Genomic DNA, 21,217 nt, shown 5'->3' with positions numbered 1-21,217 from the left:
ACGTGGCCCGCGACAAAAAAAAAATTAAATAAATGAGTTTAATGCCCTCGCTCTTGGCTCTCATGTCGCAGCTGACTCTGTAGGTTCTCAAAACAGATTGATAACGTTACATAAATATTATTCTCGCGGAGGAAAGGAAAAATTTGAGCGCTTGGCGTCCACTGAAAGTTGGCGGGGCGCGTTGATGACTTTTTTTTTTTTTTTTTTTTTTTTTTTGAGTTGGGTGTCTTTAGCAACATCCTGGATTATGCAGTTTCAGCTCGACATTCCGTCTGGCTTTCTGCGCTCTAGAAACTCAAGAAGAGGAATTTCCTGGAGAAGTTCTATCTAGAAGGTCCTGAAGGCCTCACCAGGAATGTGGATGTTGACCAAATAAGGCAAATAACGCCGAGCAGAAAGAAACGAGTGAGGACGCGTCCGGGCCCAAACGACCGACTCACATTCCCTTCACCAGAAATTAGCCACGTCCTCAGTGATTTAGATCTGCGATAAACTTTTGTTCTTGGTTGCTTCCCACGTCCAAAACGTCAAACTCATCCGCCAAAAGATGCAAATGTCGCGTTGAAAACAAACAACAAAGCAAAAAGCAGAATCGTTGCGCAAAAACATTCCAGTGGTTGTTGTCAAATTCAAATCATGATTCAATTAAAAATGCGAGGCAGATTTTAGTTCGACTTTATAACTGCGTGAACGTTTAATAACGATGATTAAAAATCCGCCCATCCATCCATTTTCTTAGCCGCTTATCCTCAAGAGGGTTGCGGGGAGTGCTGGAGCCTATCCCGGCTGTCAAAGGGCAGGAGGCGGGGTACACCCTGAACTGGTCGCCAGCCAATCGCAGGGCACATAGAGAAAAACAGTCAGACTCACAATCACACCTTGGGGCAATTTAGAGTGTCCAATTAATGTTGCATGTTTTTGGGATGAAACCGGAGATCCCGGAGGAAACCCACACAGGCACGGGGAGAACATTCAAACTCCGCACAGGCTGGTCCCGGAATCAAACCCGGGACCTCAGAAGTGTGAGGCCAACGCTTTTCCAGCTGATCCACCGTGTCACCAATAATGATTAAAAATGTAAATGTATTGGACTAAAATGTGAAATGCAACTCAACTGCACTTGCGCAGCGATTCTTTCACGTTCCACACTGATAAGCACTGACATTTACAGGATCTCACAAAAGTGAAAACACCCCGAACATTTTTCTAAATATTATATACTGCTGGCATCGAATGCAATCTTCCCATCGCTGTACTGTCAGATTTCAGGAACCCCCCCCCCCCCCCCCCAAAAAAAAATGACATGTTCATTGGGCCATTAACATTGCATCCTCAGAGACAGAGAGAGGAATCCAGTTTCAATCATTTGTGGAAAAAAAAAAAATCACACTAAAATTAATAAACCCTTATGGGGACTGAGCAATAATATAAATTTGTGAAAAAATGTGTGTAATACGATGACGATATTCTAATGGGACAACAGTAAAGAAACCACACTACAATGTGTGTACAGCTTATACTGTATACTGATTTAAGATTATTGTCCCCTAATAACTCAACACACAGCTATTAATATCGAAACTGGCAACAAAAGTGAAGAGACCCCCTGTGTAAAAATGTCAAAGTTGCCCCTAAACTATCGCAATTTTGTGATTCAAAAGTTATTTTCCAGCACTGCCTTAAGCCTCTTATAGAATATTTTTAAAAGATACACATATGTACTCATACAGTATGCGAGTAGTGAACACATACACGATGCCATAAATATGAAATAACTAAAATAAAAGTGATGGTACATTGTTCAAGTCTGTGGATAATTGACAAAACAACCCAACTGTATTAATGTTACTGGAAAAGTATTCAAGTGGTAAAAAAAAAACACTAATCTAGTCGAATTTTAGTGTAGTCATACCATAATTTGTATAGTCATAGTATAATATGAATGTAGTCATAATGTAAATGTATTTATACACTCATGTGGCCATAGGGATAATAGTATAGTCATTATAATAAGGTAGGCATAGTGGTACTCATGCAGTCTCAATTACTAATAAAATAACATCAAAGTATTTTAACTTTGTTGTGATCGTCATAATACTAACGTTGGCTCAGTAGTATTCATTGGGTCATTATAATATCAATGCTTTTGTGATAATAATGATAATAATGTAGTCACAATAGCAACATTGTCATTATATAAGTGTACTGCAGTCCTAATATCAATGTATTCCTAATAATCATGTAGTCATAGTAATGGATTAATAATATGTTACTGTAGTCATAATAATAAAGTCATGAAAGTGAGAGAGTGGACTTTGTGTAAAATGTGTGCAGCCAAGAATAAGACTAATGGTGGGTGGTGCGAGCATGCCGTGTAAAAATTGACCCGACTTCATAAGTCAGCCGAAGTCCAGAAGTATCAAAACCGGTCCAAGGCGCAGTTTGACTTCGGTGTGTGTCAATAAATCATTTGTCACTTACAGTAACAAGCTGAAAAGGTGGCGTTCAGTTTTGGATGAGACAAAGAGGAAGTGGCCGAGACCACATCTGTTCTCCAGATGGTACTCTGGCGTGGGCCGGGTACGGGATCGGTTCTGTGTCTGGGTCTGCTGGAGGGTTTGAGCAGACGAGAGCAGCTGCAATGAATCTCCTTGTGAAAGGAAAGGGGGAAAAAAAACAGACAAGATGACGTTTTACAGGTTTCTGGATGAAAGTTGGCGACTCCGGCCCAAGTCCCAGATGGCTCCAGCTGGCTCTGTTCTGCCGTTGGTTCAACTCCAAACAGACTCAACTTGAATGACTTCGTTTGTTCTGCTAATGGCTTTCTAAGAATAACGTTAACACTTGACATAATACCACTGCAAACGCGACAGGAATAATCAGAAGAAGAACAGGAACTAAAGAAAAAGTACAGGAGCAGGAACAAGAGCAATAGCAGGAATAGGGACAACAGAGATGTCACGGGTAGGACCACGAAGTGGAAAAATAATATAATACTAATATAATAACATTAGGAACAAGAGCAAGAGAAAGAACTGGAACAAAAACACAAGAAAAGTAGAAACAGCAACGGGATCGATCACAGGAATAAAAGCAAGACCGAGAGCACAAACAGGACCAAGAACCACAACAATAATGAGAACCAAAGAAGAATAACTACAGGACCAAAAACAGGATCAATAAGAAGAAAAAGAGCAATGCAGGTAGAAACAACAGTAAAATAAAAACAAAAGAACAAGAATAGGAACATGTGCAAGAGGAAGAAACAACAAAAAGGACGGGACAACAGGACCAGGAACAGCAGCAAGAACAAACAGCAGTAAGACAAAAAAACGAGAAGAATACAACAAAAGAAGAGGGAATGAAAACTAGAACAAAAAAGAGGTAGAATGAGAGGAACAACATAAACAGGAACAATAAGAAGAACAAAAGGAACAAGACCAATAACTCCAACAAGGACAAAAGAACATGACAACAGGAAGAAAAAGAATTCCCATTCTTCGTTTTCAAAGAAAGGGAAAGAACAAGAACATATGAAAAAGAACAGGAACAGAATCAAGAAAAAGAACAGCAGCAGATAAGAATGAAAAAGAGAACAAGTATTTTAAAAAAGCAGGAACAACAAGTGGAGCAAAACTAGAACAAGAACAAAACACCAAGAACAGAAATAAGAACGAGACAGAGAATAAGAACAAGAACTGTCTTTTAACCCTTCAAGGTCGGCTTTCGCTCTTCCAATGATGTAACCGACAACAAACCTGCACAGAAGACCCCCCCCCCCCAAAATGAGATCCAAAACCCCTCCCATCCTCCAAGCCTTGTAGCGTGACCTTGAGCAAAGGCGGCAATTTGATCTCCGCATGTAAACAAAGTCAATCAAGTTGACTTGGCGTGATTACCGTCACATGGTTCACATTTGCGGGGGCCCCTTTGATTTGGGGAGGTCCATCCTGCCTGGCAAGGGATTACACGCGCGGCTGAAACTTATATACACGTACACATCATAAACATACACACACAAAAAACGTACTCTATAGAACCCTTAATGTACACATCTGGCACACATTGGCACACACACACACCAATCCAATAAACGCATCACATGGTTGAGTCTTTAGGTTCTCGTGCCGCGGTTGACAGCATGCATCTATACACAAACAGACACTTAGCTTGAATGCATGACATACGCACACGTTTAGCAGGGTCTGGCTCGGTACACTTCGCATACTATACACGCACACACATCAGATGACATCGTGTAAACGGGACATGTAGACACACCTTATACACACCATGTATAGAAGACATATACACGCACACACACACACACACACAACACGCACGGTTAATGCAAATGTATCACACGCGCAGGTACAAGCACAGATGTTTAACGCACTAACTTACTCCTCATCCTCACATTCCCGTTAAACTGTTGGACCTGGCTGGCATGCGTGTGTTAATCACCCCCCCCCCATCCGCACCCCTCCCACACACACACACACCACACACACACACACAGATACCCAGACACGCATTCCAAACACATTTGATTTATGAACATCTCAGTCCCATCTGTAACCTCTCAACTGTAATAAATACAACAAGGACCATTAACCTTTCGGAGGCTCACACTCTGTCTTTGGTACGCTATCAACATCCATCCGCCCGTAAACGGAGCATAAATTAATACAGGTCATCAAGAATGTTTATTAGAGTTCGGGGTAGTATTTAGCGACCAGATGTCAATAAAGGTTTCTTTCATCCATTATTATTATTTTTTTAAAGTGTTAGTCCTCAAAGGGTTACGTTAGGGCCTGGGTATGTAGGTTTGGTCTACATCAGAGGGCCCCCTATCACGGTGAAACCACGTGAATTTTTCATCATATTATATGTACAGAACAAAATTATGCATAAGTAGATTGGGGTGGTGGTCCCCCTTTTCAAGAAGGGTGACCGGAGGGTGTGTTCCAACTATAGAGGGATCACAGTCCTCAGCCTCCCTGGTAAGGTCTATTCAGGGGTGCTGGAGAGGAGGGTCCGTCGGGAAGTCGAGTCTCGGATCCAGGAGGAGCAATCTGGTTTTTGTCCTGGCCGTGAAACAGTGGAATAGCTCTACACCCTCGGCAGGATCCTCGAGGGTGCATGGGAGTTCGCCCGACCAGTCTACATGCGTTTTGTGGACTCGGAGAAGGCATTCGAGCGTGTCCCTCAAGGAGTCCTGTGGGGGGTTCTTCGGGAGTATGGGGTACCGAACCCCATGATACGAGCTATTTGGTCCCTGTACGACCGCTGTCAGAGTTTGGTCCGGATTGGCGGCAATAAATCGGACTCGTTTCCGCTGAGAATTGGACTCCGCCAAGGCTGCACTTTGTCACCGATTTTGTTCATAACATTTATGGACAGAATTTGTAGGCGCAGCCGGGGCATAGAGGGTGTCCGGTTTGGTGGCCTAAACATCGTAAACATCGCTTCTCTGCTCTTTGCAGATTATGTGGTTCTGTTGGCTTCATCAAGCCGTGATCTCCAGCTCTCACTGGAGCGATTCGCAGCCGAGCGTGAAGCCGGCTGGGATGAGAATCGGCACCTCGAAATCCGAGACTGTGGTCCTCGGTCGGAAAAGGGTGGTGTGCCCTCTTCAGGTCGGGGATGAGATCCTTCCCCAAGTGGAGGAGTTCAAGTATCTTGAGGTCTTGTTCACGAGTGAGGGAAGAATGGAGCGGGAGATCGACATCCAGATCGGTGCAGCGTCTGCAGTGATGCAGACTTTGTATCGGTTCGTTGTGGTAAAGAGGGAACTAAGTCGAAAGGCGAAGCTCTCAATTTATCTGTCGATCTACGTTCCTCCCCTCACCTATTGGCAGGAGGTGTGGGTCAGGACCGAAACAACAAGATCCCGGATACAAGCGGCCGAAATCTCCCTTAGAGATAGGGTGAGAAGCTCGGTTATCCGGGAGGGGCTCGGTGTCGAGCCGCTACTCCTCCGCATTGAGAGGAGTCAGATGAGGTGGCTGGGGCATCTGATTCGAATGCCTCCCATACGCCTCCCTGGTGAGGTGTTCCGGGCATGTCCCACTGGAAAGAGACCCCCGGGACGACCCAGGACACGCTGGAGAGACTATGTGTCTCGGCTGGCTAGGGAACGCCTCGGGATCCCTCCAGAAGAAGTGGCTGGGGAAAGGGAAGACTGGGTATCCCTGTCGAAGCTACTTCCCCTGCCACCTGACCCAGAAAAGCTGTAGAAAATGGATGAATGGATAGTTATGAAATCAGAAGTGAAGGAGAATAGTTGGTACAACTATAGTTCAAGTTACTGTAAAAATGAGTTCAGTAATGCCTCTCACTCCTCCCCAAAAATGCTTGCTATATCTCATTATTATATATTACATATGACAATTTGATATTTTAGTCCACATTTTTGTACAATTATGGAAATTGACACACACGACCTGGCCTTGGGCTGTGAGTTGAACATTTAGTTTACCACAACTACAAATGACTTGACTCTATTGTTCATTCCACTTAGGTTAAAAAGTGAATAAATCATTAAAAAATACTTATTACTCTATTTTGTGTCTACATTATTATGTATTACTATGTCATAATGTATTACACGTCATGAAAAAAAAACTTGTATCTTCAAAACCATCACTTCCATCACTTCATATGAAAAAAATACAGTTACTAAATAGCAACACAGTTTCACACGGTTGCTTTCACATCACCGTAATCGTGATTTTGAAATTTGTGTTACAAATTTTTTAACATCAACTACATAAGTTGAAGCACCTGATTTGCGAGCAGGGGCCAGATAAAATGATGCGGCGGGCCGAATCTGCCCCCCCCCCCCATTTTGAGACCTGCGTATTAGGGTAAGTTAGTTAGTTAGTTAGTTTTCCTAGTTGACTTTTGGCGAATGACATGGGGTCCACCTGAAGAGTCACCACGTTACCTGTGGTCCTTCTTGAGTAAGAACTCAATTGATAATCCTGTCACATTGACCCGGAGCTCCTCTTTCTTTCTTCTTCATCTCTTTCTGACACCCGCCACGCACATGACATTCCAAAGAGTTCCTCCACCAGTCGGCGACTGATGTGGTGGGCGCGGGTCTGCAGGAAACACAACCGTCACATTAACCGCAAGCAGATGAGCCACTATTCCCTCTTTCTCTTCTGGTTGTGGATCGCTGCTCATAGTCCAAAATAATAAAACACAGCCATTCGCCATCATCATCGTCATCATCAACAATCAATGAATATAATGGGGAGAACATGAAATCTCTACAGAGATTCCAAATAACTAAATAAAAATAACTAATAACTAAACGACATTCAAATACCAGAATAGGTAGATAATGGTCAGGGATAGGAACACTGATCTATTAAAAAAAAAAAAAAACTAAAACGAAAATACACATCGAGCGGTATTTCGATTAGTTGAACCCAGTTGGCCGCCATTTTGGTACACTCAAAACGAGTGGAGGACATGGTTTACAGGCTGCATTATGACGGGGTTTTACTCAAAAGTTTGGCATGTAGAATTAAAACTGGTCTTGTGAGCTTGACATTTTTTCAGTTTCGGTAACATGAATGATTTTTAATTAGACTTGGTAAGCCAAAAAAAAGGCTAAGTGCAAAGGAAAGACATATAAACACCGTGACGACCAAGAAACGTTGCATATTACCTAGGGGCCGATTTCCGTGACATGTTAAGTTTTCCCAAAATACGCTGTGAAGCACTATCATCATAACATAGCAAAACAACTAAGCGTAAAAACATTCAATTTTAAGTCAATCAGTTTGATATATTTTTGGAAATAAGGACTCGCAATGGGGAAATACACGCTAAACGCATTGTTCATTTGTTGTCTCAGCGACGTCCTATTTTAGACAGAAAATTTTAACTTGTTTCCACGCATTTGAAAATCAAATTCAATTCGCGGAGTTCTGCATGATGAAATTTATCAAAAAACTCACAGAAAATGTGTTTTCTTGCTTATCCACTGATGAAGTTTGGGAAAATATTGACATCGCTTTTCACGAAAAGCCGTCAGCCTATAAAGGTGGAGCAGAGAGTGAACAGTGAACAAAGAAAACAACTGTAAACAAAACTTTGTTCAAGTGAATTGAGCTCATCAGAAAATTTAAAAAATAACCTTTACAAACTAACTTTAACAGTGTCGAAGTAAATCTTTGTAACGTACCTGTGGAATGTTTTCTCACAGCCACGAAACTGGCAATTAACGCACTTAATTGACCCCTCCGTACAAGGGCACTTAACCACGCCTCCTGAAGTGACGTCACGCCACGTGCACTGACGTAAGACAAACAGTAAAAATGGCAAATACAATACAATACATTATGAACTGAGACAGACTCCATGCTTCTGATTTCATTCAAATCAACGATATATTATAGATTCTAAATACAATACATTCTTAACTGAGAGAGACGCCATGCTTCTGATTTCATTCAATCATTCACACGTAGCAATGTTATGCTAGCGGAGAACGTCTCATTCATTTATACAAGACGTGTATTAAAAATCAAATTTAGGGCATATCTTCGTGCAAACACAGGCTGTTAAGCTTCGGCCGCGAGCCGGCAACAAAGCGACACGTTTGTGCAGTCGGATCATCGCTAAATATCGCTCAACAAAGAATAAGTGTGTCAATCGTTCAGACGTAGCAATGTTATGCTAGCGAAGAACTTCGAATTCATTTATACGAGACATTTATTGAAAATCAAATATAGGGCATATCTTCGTGCAAACATATCTGTTCCAGTTGATATTAGATGGATTTAGTTGATGATGCGGTCTTCCACAAAGTTTGATCCATCGAAGGCATTTTTCATACTGGGTCTTCGGTTTTGGAAAGGGTACGAATGGAACTCCACCAACTAGCCTTTCAGGGTACCTGTCGTCACTATTACAAAGTCCATGACTACACCTCTTGACCATATTTTTTGTTAAATAACCCAAATACGCGATAAAATGCTAACAAAACCTATACTGGACCATGCAATGTTGTCTGAGACAATGGCGGGAGCAAAACGGGGCTTTGGTTTATGCAGATCTCTGGCCTCTGATTGGTCAGTGACGCGGACTGCGCAATATCCACGGAGGGGTGAATTGCTGTCGCTGCAGAGGTCGGCATTGTTCTTTCGGGAGTAGCAAGATGGCGGATGGCGACTTCAGTTTTGGTAGCCAATGAGCCATCCAGTCTTCTTTTTCTTAGGTCAGTGTTAGATAGTGGTCAGGCATAGGACCGCTGATCGCTGTTTGAACAAGAGTGGCAACTTGATTGGACACCAATCAGGAAGTTATTCCACGTCTGCCATGGTTTTTGAAATGAGCGAGTTTGAAATATTTCAAATTACATAGTGTGTAACCCATTTTTTTTTTTTTGTGGGTCTACGTTACATAACTACCCGGTTTCAAATCCACGCGTCCACTGTGTCATGCATCAATAGACGCCAACTCAGCGGCCAGCAAACTCTTTGAAGTACAAGTACAACGCTTGCATGATACTGGCTAGATATGCTAAGGGCTAAATCACAAGGTTCAAATAATCATTAAATGTGCTCACTAACAACATTTTGAAAATAGGTAGGCTTTCATTTGTTTAATAATTAAAAAAAAAATCAACTTGTTGAAATAGCGGGGCACTGCCCCAAGGCAAAGGCAAATCCAGTCTGAATATTTTAACGAAACTACCACCAACTGTGAGACTGAACAAAGCATTACTCATTTGCGGTTGTTTACTCTTGACTTCAGCGATGACAACATGGCTGCTACTTCTCTCTTGTTGCAGGGGGAAGAAATCATCATGGCGGAGGCGCGGAGTCTCCTCCTCGTTCTCGTGGCGGTCGTCAGCTTCACTGGGAACGCCGCGCAGAGGACAGGTGGGCGCAATTATGGAGATATGACCTCACTTCCTGCATTCCAGCACGTAAAGGACATTGGCTCGTACGCTCACAGACCCAGGAACGCACCCCTACACACACACATCTGGCAGTTTAGTCGTTCTCACAACTATCACCTGTACTAACGTCACAATGTGTGTGTTTCGTGCTCTTTCACGCACTAACGCTTCACGTGCTTACAATTTACATCGTGGTCATCTTCCCGAAAGGATTAAAAATTGCATTAAAAACAGGGGAAAATGTTATCGCAGCAATGATCTGAAAACGTGTATGATTGATTTTGGAAGGTTAGGGCTTAGGGTTAAAAAAAAAAAAAAAACAACAAAAAACAAGAAATTCCAAAAGGGTTAAAGTGATTTCTTTTTTGTTGGTTTTGAAACATGTACTACCATCTTATAGAGCTCGTGCACCTACGTCATCAAATCACGTGACTGTTGTTTACGTCGCCATATTGCCGGTCAAGCTAAGCATTAGTCAATGGTAAGTCGGTTGGAGACGACACGGAAATATGTCTTGTAACACGACACTCAGAGTCTTGTCCGATTTAGAAGGTGAAAATAAACGACGGTACGTGGAAAAATTAGATCAACTCGCCACAGAGGACTCGTCTTCAATGCCGAAATTGATGTTTTTCGCCCATAAGAAATTGGACTGTTAATTCGCTTCCGTTTGTCTTGGACAACTGATCTGGTGAGTAAGTCGTCGAGATTTACACGGAAAAGTTTGAAAGCGTATAAAAGTCCGGACGCATACGAATACTTTGTTCCAGGATCTGTTCTAATCAGGAATAAATCCCACAGAGTGACGGTTTTGACGGCTCGTGAACGCGGAAGCGTGTTCGGCCACACTTTAACCCTTGCCGGAATCCATCGATCTTTTCAGATAGTATTTAATCTCAATACCAATATTTAAATAAATGACCCCTGGTATTACACAAACTCGCATTAATTAGCTATGATTGAGGGGGGAAAAAAAGAGGGTGGAGTCGTTTCCACGGAACGTACACAGAAGCACTTGCGGTTACACAAACCTCTGTAAACCTCTGCGACAGACTTTTTTTTTTTTTTTTTTTTTTAAACACGCATTGTTCTCAAATGAGCCAACTTGGCATTATAAATACTTTTTGGTAATTTGAGATTGAGAAGAATAATTCCTACCTGAAATGAAGCGATCGCTACACAGACGTGTGTGTATTTTGGTTTAATTGCCCAAATCCATCGATCTTTTCTGGTCTTTTCAGCTGTTATTCCATAGAATCATCTCTTTGAATATCCAGATCATTTGTTGTGACAACCAACAGCACAACAGGTCATCAGGTATTGTAAATATTCTGCTCCGGTTCAATGTCCCCCACAATGTCGAGCAGCTCTGTTTGACCACCAATATGGCGCCGTGAAAATGTCGACGTCACGTGCACGAGCTCTGAACAGCACAAAGTGGACTAAAAGTGTTTCGCCGGGTTTGAAGCCGTTGGCCCTGTTTATTAAAGGTGAGCAGATACGGAAGCTGATGTCGATCTTCTAACCGGGCGAACCCTGGATTTTGTCTGTTGTCATTTCTACTCGAATGCACAAAATCCTGTAAAAGGTGTCGAGGTGCAAATGCTGTACTGTAGATTAATTTCGTACACGTAACGTGATTTATTAAACTTTAAACAATGCTTCCTAATCTTTTTTCAAATTGATTAGATGAACCCCACCCTCACCATCACCGCCCACACACTGTTTTTCTATCAACACGCAGGGCCATATCATCTATTCAGCAGTGCAATTTTGGAACGTCTGCTATCTTAATCGCCTTCTTCTTCCTCTTGTTACCGTAGCTCACTTATAACGAAACACCTTCCATCCCTGCATTTCCTTGTATGTGGGTCATTTCAAATTGCTCACTGTTACGCAGGATGTGCAGATACACGCGATTCCCGTATCCTCGGGACAAGTTAACTACATTTGTAAAACACATTATGGCTTTTATGAAGTTACTGGCTACCCAAAAATGATCACAATTATAAGCTGCATTCATGAGCAACTTTTTCCCTTCTTCAGACAGGGAGTTTATGTACTGGAATCGTACTCCCACACATTCTGTGATTGTGCAAACTGTGTGTGAGCCAAAAGGGGTTAGAACAAACATTGTGGCAAAATTGTGTGACGATTTGCCAGTTCCACTTACACTCCCAGTTCCATCACTTCGAACTTGATTTTGTGTTTGTGGTGGACTCCCAGATTGTCCATTGTGAAAACCACCAGTGCCACCTGGAACACAACAACAACAACAACAAAAATGCGGTGTCCATCAATTTGACCACTGTTACCAATTGTGCCGCAATTTTAGTAGGTCAGGTACAACATCCCCAATGATAGTGGAATATGCCGTTTCGCGCTGCTATTTGGGATATTTTGTGAATTTGGTCCATTTTCTCAGCGTGAGAATCTTCTTGTAGACGTCTCCAGGACCTTAAAAGATTCCACATGAGCAAATGAAGATGTTGAAGCTTTAAAAAGGTCAAGAAGTTCTAGGGCAACTGGACTCTTCATGTTTATTTTTTTATTCAAAAGACTTATTCAGTTCTTGTGACCGCTCCCAAGTGACCCACCCACCAGAGACTTAAATGGGGAAGTTTATGCCAAATATGTAGAAGCCTTTTGGACTCAAAGGTGAAATGTCTTTTTTTTTAAAAAAAAAAAAACAACAAAAAACGGAGTCCAGTTTCTTGTATTCAGTCTGTACAGATTACCATAATCTGGACACTTCACGTGACCTGAAGGCCACGGTGCATGGATGTTCTTCACGCTTACGCACTGCCGGTCACAGCAGATTTGTTTTTATCTCCTCAGATAGAAACCCGTTTGCGTGTTAATTATTTTTCCTTACATTCCATCTTGAGAACACACCTTATGGACCTGAAACAGGTTATCCGCAATCTCTAACCATTGCTTAAACTTGCATTGCTTCTACACGTCACCTGCGCTAGCAAAGCACTTGACTCACACGTCTTCCTAGACCGCCGCTCTACCATGTAACCCTTAGTGACCTGCGCCCCCATCGTTGTCAGTGTGCACTCAAGAAGCCGTGGCCGACCTGGTCTTCATGGTGGACGGATCGTGGAGCATCGGCACAGAGAATTTCAAGCAGATCCGCCAGTTTTTGTCCACGCTGGTCAACAGCTTCGACGTAGGGCCCGACCGTGTCCGCATCGCTTTGATCCAGTACAGCAACACACCAAGAACAGAGTTCCTGCTCAACACCTTCCAGAAGAAGGCCGAGATCCTCCAGTATATCAGTACGCTGCCCTACATGGGCGGCGGCACTCACACGGGTCAAGGCCTAGACTTCATGTTAAGTCATCATTTTGTGGAAGAGGCCGGGAGCAGGGCGAGCCAGAATGTGCCCCAGATCGCTGTGGTTATCACCGATGGAAAATCCCAAGACAACGTAGAGTCGCAAGCTCTGGAGCTAAAGAGAAAAGGAATCATCTTGTACGCCATCGGGATTAAAGACGCAGACGAAGATCAGCTGAGGGAGATCGCCAACGAACCGCACAGTCAGCACGTCTACAGCGTGTCCGACTTTACCGCGCTCCAGGGAATTTCTCAGAACATCGCTCAAACCTTGTGCACAACCGTGGAGGAAGTCAAACGACAACTTCTGCAGTTGTATCAAGGTAACGTTTGGTGGGCCCTGAACTTCGCGGTGGCAATGAGACCCAAAACGTCCCGTCGCCGCATCCCAGACACAAAAGTTGGTTGGTCTGTTTAACATTGGTTCTCATTCTCCAGAGAAAATTCTATCGAGAGTTGCTGACTTTGTTATATATTATTAAACACTTTACAAAGTGAATTCAGAGATCTCTTTCTGAATACTTTACACGTTTGAATACAGTTGCTGGAAACTTGGTGAGACTGCTAGTGTTGCTAAATGGAGTTTGCGTGCCCTCCTTGTGCTGGTGTGGGTTTTCGCCAGGTACTCCAGTTTCCTTCCACATACCAAAAACATGTACAGTATAGTAGGTGTAAATTGCCAGTTGGCGTGAATGTTTTGAAAATGGTTGTTTGTTTGTACGTTATGTGCCCTGGCTGCGGATGTGGTCAAAATGGGGACCACTGACTCACTTAAAAATCCAGTACGAGTCCACCCTGCTCCAGAATATAAGAACTTCAGTGCCTTTATTTGCATAAGTTGTATTCTTGTGCAGTTGCATTTAGCTAGACAGTGGGCAATATTCCAATCATCAGAGGCTTTATCCATCCATCCATCCATTTTCTTAGCCACTTATCCTCACAAGGGTCGCGGGGAGTGCTGGAGCCTATCCCAGCTGTCAAAGGGCAGGAGGCGGACTACACCCTGAAGTGGTCGCCAGCCAATCGCAGGGCACATTAAGACAAACAACTGCAATCACAATCCCACCTGGGGGCAATTTTAGAGTGTCCAATTAATGTTGCATGTTTTTGGAATGTGGGAGGAAACCGGAGTGCCCGGAGAAAACACACACAGGCACGGGGAGAACATGCAAACTCCACACAGGCGGATTGAACCCTGGACTTCAGAACTATGAGGCCAACACTTATCCAGCTGACCCACCATGCTGCCCCAGAGCCTTTAAAGATATATTTATGTGGCTCAAACATATAGTTTTGTGTCGGTAAAAGAAAGATGGCTGATGGGAATTTTTTTCAAGGTCATATCAACCATATTTAACCCTTCTGGACCAAATAAAAAAAAAATCTGATACTTTCAGAAAATGATACTCTGGACTTAAAACTTTCAATTATATTAATATTTTGTTCCAAATTTGCAACCCCTGCCCGGACAGGGTTAAGCGGCACGTGATTTCAATACATTCACCCAGCGTAGATGCAGGTAGAACGGCTTGATCTTTTATTATTTTGAAGACTCATTTTATACACTCCATGATGTATTTTTTAATCGTTCAAATTCGGCAGGGGTGTTAAAACCATTCCTGTCTGAGGTGTATGAATTTTACAATATATTAATTTTCAGCTAGCGGGGAGTTCAAGTGTGGTTTTGGTCTCAAGACATCACAATGTGACCGCATAATGAAGAGAACTGTTTTTAAATACCAACGCCAAATGATCCAAGAAATGCTTTGCTTTATTCCTCAAAAACTTCTCATGACTTTTGCCCTTTAGCTCTGCTGTGAAACAACAGCGAGCTTCTGACACAGTACTGACACACTGAACAGATTCCAATCAAAACTCTAGAGAAGGTCAACTAAGTTCTCCTGTAAATGTTACAGTCCATTGTTGGTTCACCCGAAAATTTCACCTGAAAATCAAAAACCAGTAACTTTTTGTGAGTAGTTTATTCCTTGGGGAAAAAAATGTGGAAAAAAAATGCAAAGTGGCCTTTCCATTGCACAGAAAACAAAATCGGGCAACTTCGGATTCTGAAAAGAATGTACTTTGTAGTACACTCCATCGAAGCGCCATAAATTGAGCTTGAAGGATGACAGTAAGTGCATTAAATAGAGTGTTGGCTGGCGAAAGAACGATGCTCCATTTTGTTGTGGGAATGTCATAAAATCAAAAGAATTTCACTGGGCAAAAAGTCATAGTCATGCTACTCGCGCCACAAGTAAGTATATACCGGGAGATCTGCATAACTTTAGCGTTTCTTCAGAGTAGAAATGTCTTTAATCATCTTCAGTCAATCATGACAAAGTGGATTTATGTAAAGCTGCTAACTCAGAGAGAACGAATCATCGAAGCAATGTAAATGATTCACCTGTAGAAGTTTGTTTACCTTTTGTCTAAATTTTACAATTGTCCTTCAAAGAATGTTAAGTTATCTAATTTGTTTCTGTATTTTTTTGTTTGAACTATTTGAAATCTCATTGCGGCGAGGACGAGTGATCGTGTCCTCCATTCCTGCAATGACTCTTTTATGTGCCCTGTGAATGGGTAGAGACCAGTGCAGGGTGTCGCCCGCCTAGGGTCCAGACCACATTTGACCCGAATTATGATAAATAGGATAGAAAACGGATGGACGAAAATGAACAAGATGCTAACTTTGTTCTCTCCTGTTCCAGAATGTGCCAAAGCCTCCGTGGCCGATGTAGTCTTCCTAGTGGACGGATCTTCTAGCATTGGTATTGAGAACTTCCAGGAGGTCCGAGGGTTTCTCCGAACCGTGGTGGACAGTTTTGACATTGGTCCCGACAAGGTCCGTGTGGGTTTAGCACAATACAGCGACGAAACCTTTCAAGAGTTCCTGTTGAAAGATCACATGGATAAGAAGTCTGTACTCGACCAACTGGACAAGTTCCCCTATCGAACGGGGGGCACGGAGACGGGCAAGGCCATGGACTTCCTGCGGACTGAGTTTTTCACGGAAAGCGCCGGTAGCCGAGCGAACCAGAGAGTGCCCCAAATCGCTGTGGTCATCACTGATGGAGACTCCGCCGATGAAGTGTTGGCTGCCGCACAGCGCCTCAGACAACACGGGGTCATCGTCTTTGCGATTGGAGTCGGACAAGCCAACATGGCTGAGCTGGATGCCATCGCCAACAGACCGTCTGATCACTTCCGCTTCTACATCGACAGCTTCCAAGCCCTTCAGAGGCTGAGCGACAGTCTACTGCAAACCGTGTGTACTTCCATGGACAACCAGAGGCAAGGTGAGTTAAAGGAAGAAGATACAGGGCCGAAACCTCGGTTTAGGTTTCCAGGTTACAAACTGAGTGCACTGAACTAGTTTACTGTGTGGGGTCTGGATACTTGTAAATCTGACATTTTCCCCTGACTGCCTTACTCTTCGTTATGACATTTCAGCAGTCCAGTCAAAGGGGAAAATTTTTGGTGAATTTAGAAAATTCTGATTGTTATTGATACTGCTTATCAATCTGCTCTATTAATTCTTTGATGAGTTCTCATTGGGTGAGTCAGTGGAATAATACTAATTAAATATGATATCATTGTATGATGTGTCTGCACCTTAAGATGGATACCAAGAATATCAACTAATTGTCACAAATGGAAGGAGACTGGACCAAAGAGCAGGTGGAGGCTGAAATGTTGGGATGACCAGAGCTACGTTGTATCTTTGTATACCGAGAGAAAGCCTATGACAGAGTACCGAGAGGAACTGTGGTACTGCATGTGCAAGTCTGGTGTGGCGGAGAAATATGTTAGAATAGTACAGGACATGTATGAGGGTAGAAGTACAGCGGTGAGATGTGTCGTTGGTGTGTCAGAGGAATTTAAGGGAGAGGTGAGACTGCATCAGGGTTCTGCACTGAGCCCCTTCCTTTTTGCGGTAGTAATGGATAGGCTGACAGATGAGTTTAGACTGGAATCCCCTTGGACCATGATGGGAGCAGGCGGAGGATCAATTAGAAAGATGGAGCTACGCACGGGAAAGGAGAGGAATGAAGATTAGCCGAAGTAAAACAGAATATATGTGCGTGAATGTGAGGGGCGGAGGAGGAGGAGTGAAGCTCCAGGGAGAAGAGATAGCGAGGGTGGACGACTTCAAATACTTGGGGTCAACAATACAGAGCAATGGAGAGTGTGGTAAAGAAGTGAAGAAACGTTGGATGTTTTGGAGACAAGGTTAGAGAGAGCAGACTTCGATGGTTTGGACATGTCCAGAAGCGAGAGATGAGTATATTGGTAGGTGACACGCTGTGGCGACCCCTAACGGGACAAGGCAAAAGAAAAAAATCCTCAATCGTCTTTCTATACAAGCCCACTAATTGAGAGTAGCAGTTTTACTTTTACAGCACAGTAGTTTAGTCGTAAAATTGTGGGTTTTTTTAGTATTAGTCGGCCAAAATTGACATTTGTAGTGGAAAAAATATGTTACCAGTAAGTAAAATACAGATATTCCACAAAGATGAATGCCTTACGGGTGAGAGATCTTCCAAAAATGTGGTCACATGGCGCAAGAAGTTGTACTTTTTTGGTTTTCATTTGATACATATCGATTACAATTTTTCTTCACACAACAGTTAATTGTCATTATGACCTGGCGACCTTGTCGAATTGGAATTGACGATGAGGAACCGATGTAGAGGTCAAATGAACGATTCATGCTGCGCGACGGTTGCGCAACGTACAGTCTCGTTCCATCCCACAACAATGCAGACGAAAACAAGATGTGTGACGCCGGCCAAAACACATAAAACACAAACAATTCTGTGGAAGAGCACAATTTTCCTGTTACGCATTATTGTTGTGGGACGCTTCCACGGAAATTAATGCCCGGTGAGATCTTAAAAATCTGAAAGTAGCAAGATGTTGGAGCCACTTTGGCAAGCGAGATAATTCCTTTCAGCTCCTGGCTGTCTATGCAGAGCAGTAAACGTTAGGAGGTTGAAATACGGTCAATGTTCTGCCCCTACAACTCCCAATTGCAGTCTGATCTCGTCTGCATTCAGCGTTGCGTTGCCAAAACCAACACAGTCCACAATAATAGCAGAATTACTAACATCCGAAGCATGAGCTCACAGGTCCAGTCCAAGACGATTTTGAGTTGACTTGACTTTTCAAATCTTGCTGTTTCTCTTTGCAATACAGTATTACTGTAGCATTGTAGTTGGACTACTTACCATATCGCAACATGCAACATCAGTTTAGTAACTTGAGCAGATGTACTGTAAAGTTATCAATCATCTATCGCCCTACCTGCCAATCTACATACAAACTGACCTACCGACCTTTGCAACTCAAAATTCGAACTTGCATCAATACTGTAGAAAGCAATAAATTCCAAAAAAGATTAAAAACGGATCTCGTTCTTTAGCTTTGTCTGAAAGGTTTTCGGACATCTTCTTCCTGGTGGACAGGGGAGTGAGTCAAGGTGACTTCCAGCAGATCCGCAGTCTCCTCGTCCGATTAACCAACCAACTGAACTTTGAAATCTCGGCGCATCGCCTCGGCCTGGCTCAGTACGGTCAAGACGTCAAGGTGGAGTTCCGCCTGAATACTTACCAGACCAAAGACGAGATCGGCGCCGCCATCCGCCGCTTCCGCCTGCAAAAACTGCAGCCCAACGAGCCACGCAAACTGGGCGCAGCGTTAGAGTACGCCAGGTCGTATTTCTTCACCAGCCAAGCGGGAAGCCGGGCCGAGCAAGGCGTCCGACAGTTCCTGGTTATCATCAGCGGGAAGGAGTCCGACGACGACGTCTACAAGCAGTCCCGCTTACTCAAGGCCGAGGGCGTGAACGTGGTGGGTCTGAGCCTCGGATCGTTCGTCCCGCAGTTGCGGGACGTAGCCTCAAGTGGTGCCGACGTCTACCGGTCCACGGCCAATATCCTTCCTTCTCTGAAGACGGCTTTTGAAGGCCAGGAGCAGCAGGTCAATCTTACTGGAGGTAAGAGCAACTCTTTCTTCTTCTGTCTTCTGAGTTCTACACGTTTGAGCGTCAAAAAAAAAAAAAAAAAAAAGATCGAGCGCTGGAAATAAACAGTAAATGGGCTTTCATTCATGCAGTGGTACCCGACATAACGACTGCTGCATCTTGGGAGCTTTTTGAATAATAAAACAAAAAGTCAAAAAACAAATCAAAATTTCTAATGATGAACGCTGAACTGAACTTTGAATTAGCTTGTGCAGAAATTGAAATTTCCCAACACTGCAAGAAGGAGGAGAAGAAGTTCTACAAATACATTGAATCAACACATTAAATTTGACAACTTGTTTAGTTCCATACTTTATTATGATTGTTTCTTTTAATTGATTGAGTTGATTTAAGATACGTTTGATTTGAGTTAAGAGCTTTGTCATGGAACAAATTTGTAAGTCAAGGCATCATTGTATAGCACTTTCCTATCTTCAGGGATCCTAAAAGCGATTTAACACGGCGTCCGCACTCACCTTCTGATGATGCAGCATTATTTTGCTTTAATACCCACCAGGATTGACAGTCACTGATTGTGTATTGGTGCACGCGCCTCCCTTTGGTGCAGGCAGCGTGGGATCGATTCCCGCTCAGTGATGGTATCTGCCTTGCGACTGGGCGGCGATCAGTTTGTGGTGGAGTCTGCCTTCGCCCAAAGTTAGCTGGGATAGGGTTAGCTTGTCTCCCCGGATAAATGCAGAGGGGTTGCGTCAGGAAGGGCATCCTGCGTAAAACTGTGTTAAAAAAATGTGCATTCATCACGACAATAGGACAAGCCGAAAGTTCTTACAACCATGCTACCCTGTGTACGCCCGATCTCGTCAGATCTCTGAAGCTAAGCGGGTTTGACCCTGGTTAGTACTTGGATGCGAGACCGCCTGGGAATACCAGGTAATGTAAGCTTCTCTCCCCAGTTGAAGCTTGCGTCAGGAAGGGAATCCGGCGAAAACTGTGCCAAACAAATATGCGTTCATCTGAGATGAGACCCTGTGGCGACCCCTAACGGGACAAGCCGAAAGAAAAAGAAGAAGAAGACACGTCGGGATCGCCACAACCATCGGGTTGAGCCATGACCACGCAATCACACGAGCCATGCGGAGGCTGCTTCTCAAATTCCTGAAACTCAAGTTCAGTCAGCCTCACTCTGAGCTCTTCATTGGTGACGTCAACTTCATGTCACGAGTTGTGAGAAAGAGAAAAAGGGATTTTGTTGAAGGTTGAAAGACAACTCACAATTTTTGTGACAAACAAATATTGAAAAACGAGTCAAGTATGAGAGAGTGAGGGCGATAAAACCAAATTTCACACTCTTGGTCTTGATTCACATGAGACCTCGGAACACTAACAAGTCATTTGACACTGGAGGGACAAAATGGCTACTTGGCCCTCATCTGAACAAATTCCCGTCAGGGGGTGTACTCACTTTTGTTGCCAGTGGGCTGTGTGATAAGTTACGGTATTTTCACGGGACAGTAAAGATTATTTTATACAAAGTGTACATGACTACTTTGTACTGTAGCAGAGTGAAATTTAGTCAGTGTCACATGAAAAGATTATGAAATGTATACAAAATGTAAGCATTGTAAATTACTCAATTTTACACTACCGTGTGGTGTTTTAGAGTGAAATAATGAAAAGATAAATTGTAATATTTGTTAAGAATTTATATCAAATGTTTAAATTTGGACCATATGTATGGCAGAAATGAGAAGAAATCCATTTCGCAAAAAATAAGAAGTATAATTAAGACATACTTTCTCCAATGTTTCCTTGAGGCCGCAGGTGTCAAACCCCAGGCCAGGGGGCCAGAACCGGCCTGCCACATGATTTGATTTGGCCCGCGAAGCCAAATCTAGGCTGTCAATTTCCATGATTCTTTGTAAAAATATGCAGCAAAATTTCAAATTGTCATATATCTGAAATGATAAAGT

At 43.2% G+C, this 21,217-nt stretch overlaps 1 protein-coding gene, 1 long non-coding RNA gene and 1 pseudogene across 3 annotated transcripts in view; 2 read left to right on the top strand and 1 right to left on the bottom strand.

Annotated features, from left to right (window-relative positions):
- Window positions 1–1,796: 1,796 nt before the first annotated feature.
- On the bottom strand, window positions 1,797–9,865 carry LOC133501295 (uncharacterized). The gene is made up of 5 exons (XR_009795149.1): window positions 9,745–9,865; window positions 8,201–8,310; window positions 7,974–8,051; window positions 6,950–7,106; window positions 1,797–2,650 (listed from the first exon to the last, which is right to left on the bottom strand). It is a non-coding gene; the product is annotated as an uncharacterized LOC133501295 (long non-coding RNA).
- col6a4a (collagen, type VI, alpha 4a) overlaps window positions 9,248–21,217 on the top strand; it is a 31,466-nt gene continuing 19,496 nt past the window's right edge. Inside the window, exons 1-5 of one of the 2 annotated variants that reach the window (XM_061820935.1) lie at window positions 9,248–9,606; window positions 9,812–9,902; window positions 12,979–13,587; window positions 15,973–16,560; window positions 18,687–19,259. In XM_061820935.1, coding sequence (XP_061676919.1) covers window positions 9,827–9,902; window positions 12,979–13,587; window positions 15,973–16,560; window positions 18,687–19,259 — 1,846 coding nt within the window. In that variant the 5' untranslated portion in view covers window positions 9,248–9,606; window positions 9,812–9,826. Of the gene's footprint in view, window positions 9,607–9,784; window positions 9,903–12,978; window positions 13,588–15,972; window positions 16,561–18,686; window positions 19,260–21,217 lie in introns of those variants that run through there. The other variant, XM_061820934.1, reaches the window with a different exon arrangement.
- On the top strand, window positions 20,071–20,189 carry LOC133501537 (5S ribosomal RNA; annotated as a pseudogene).

This window comes from Syngnathoides biaculeatus, chromosome 5 (assembly GCF_019802595.1).
Source record: "Syngnathoides biaculeatus isolate LvHL_M chromosome 5, ASM1980259v1, whole genome shotgun sequence".
Taxonomy (NCBI): domain Eukaryota; kingdom Metazoa; phylum Chordata; class Actinopteri; order Syngnathiformes; family Syngnathidae; genus Syngnathoides; species Syngnathoides biaculeatus.
The sequence above is the reverse complement of the archived record's forward strand: the minus strand, read 5'-3'. Positions and strand labels throughout refer to the sequence as shown.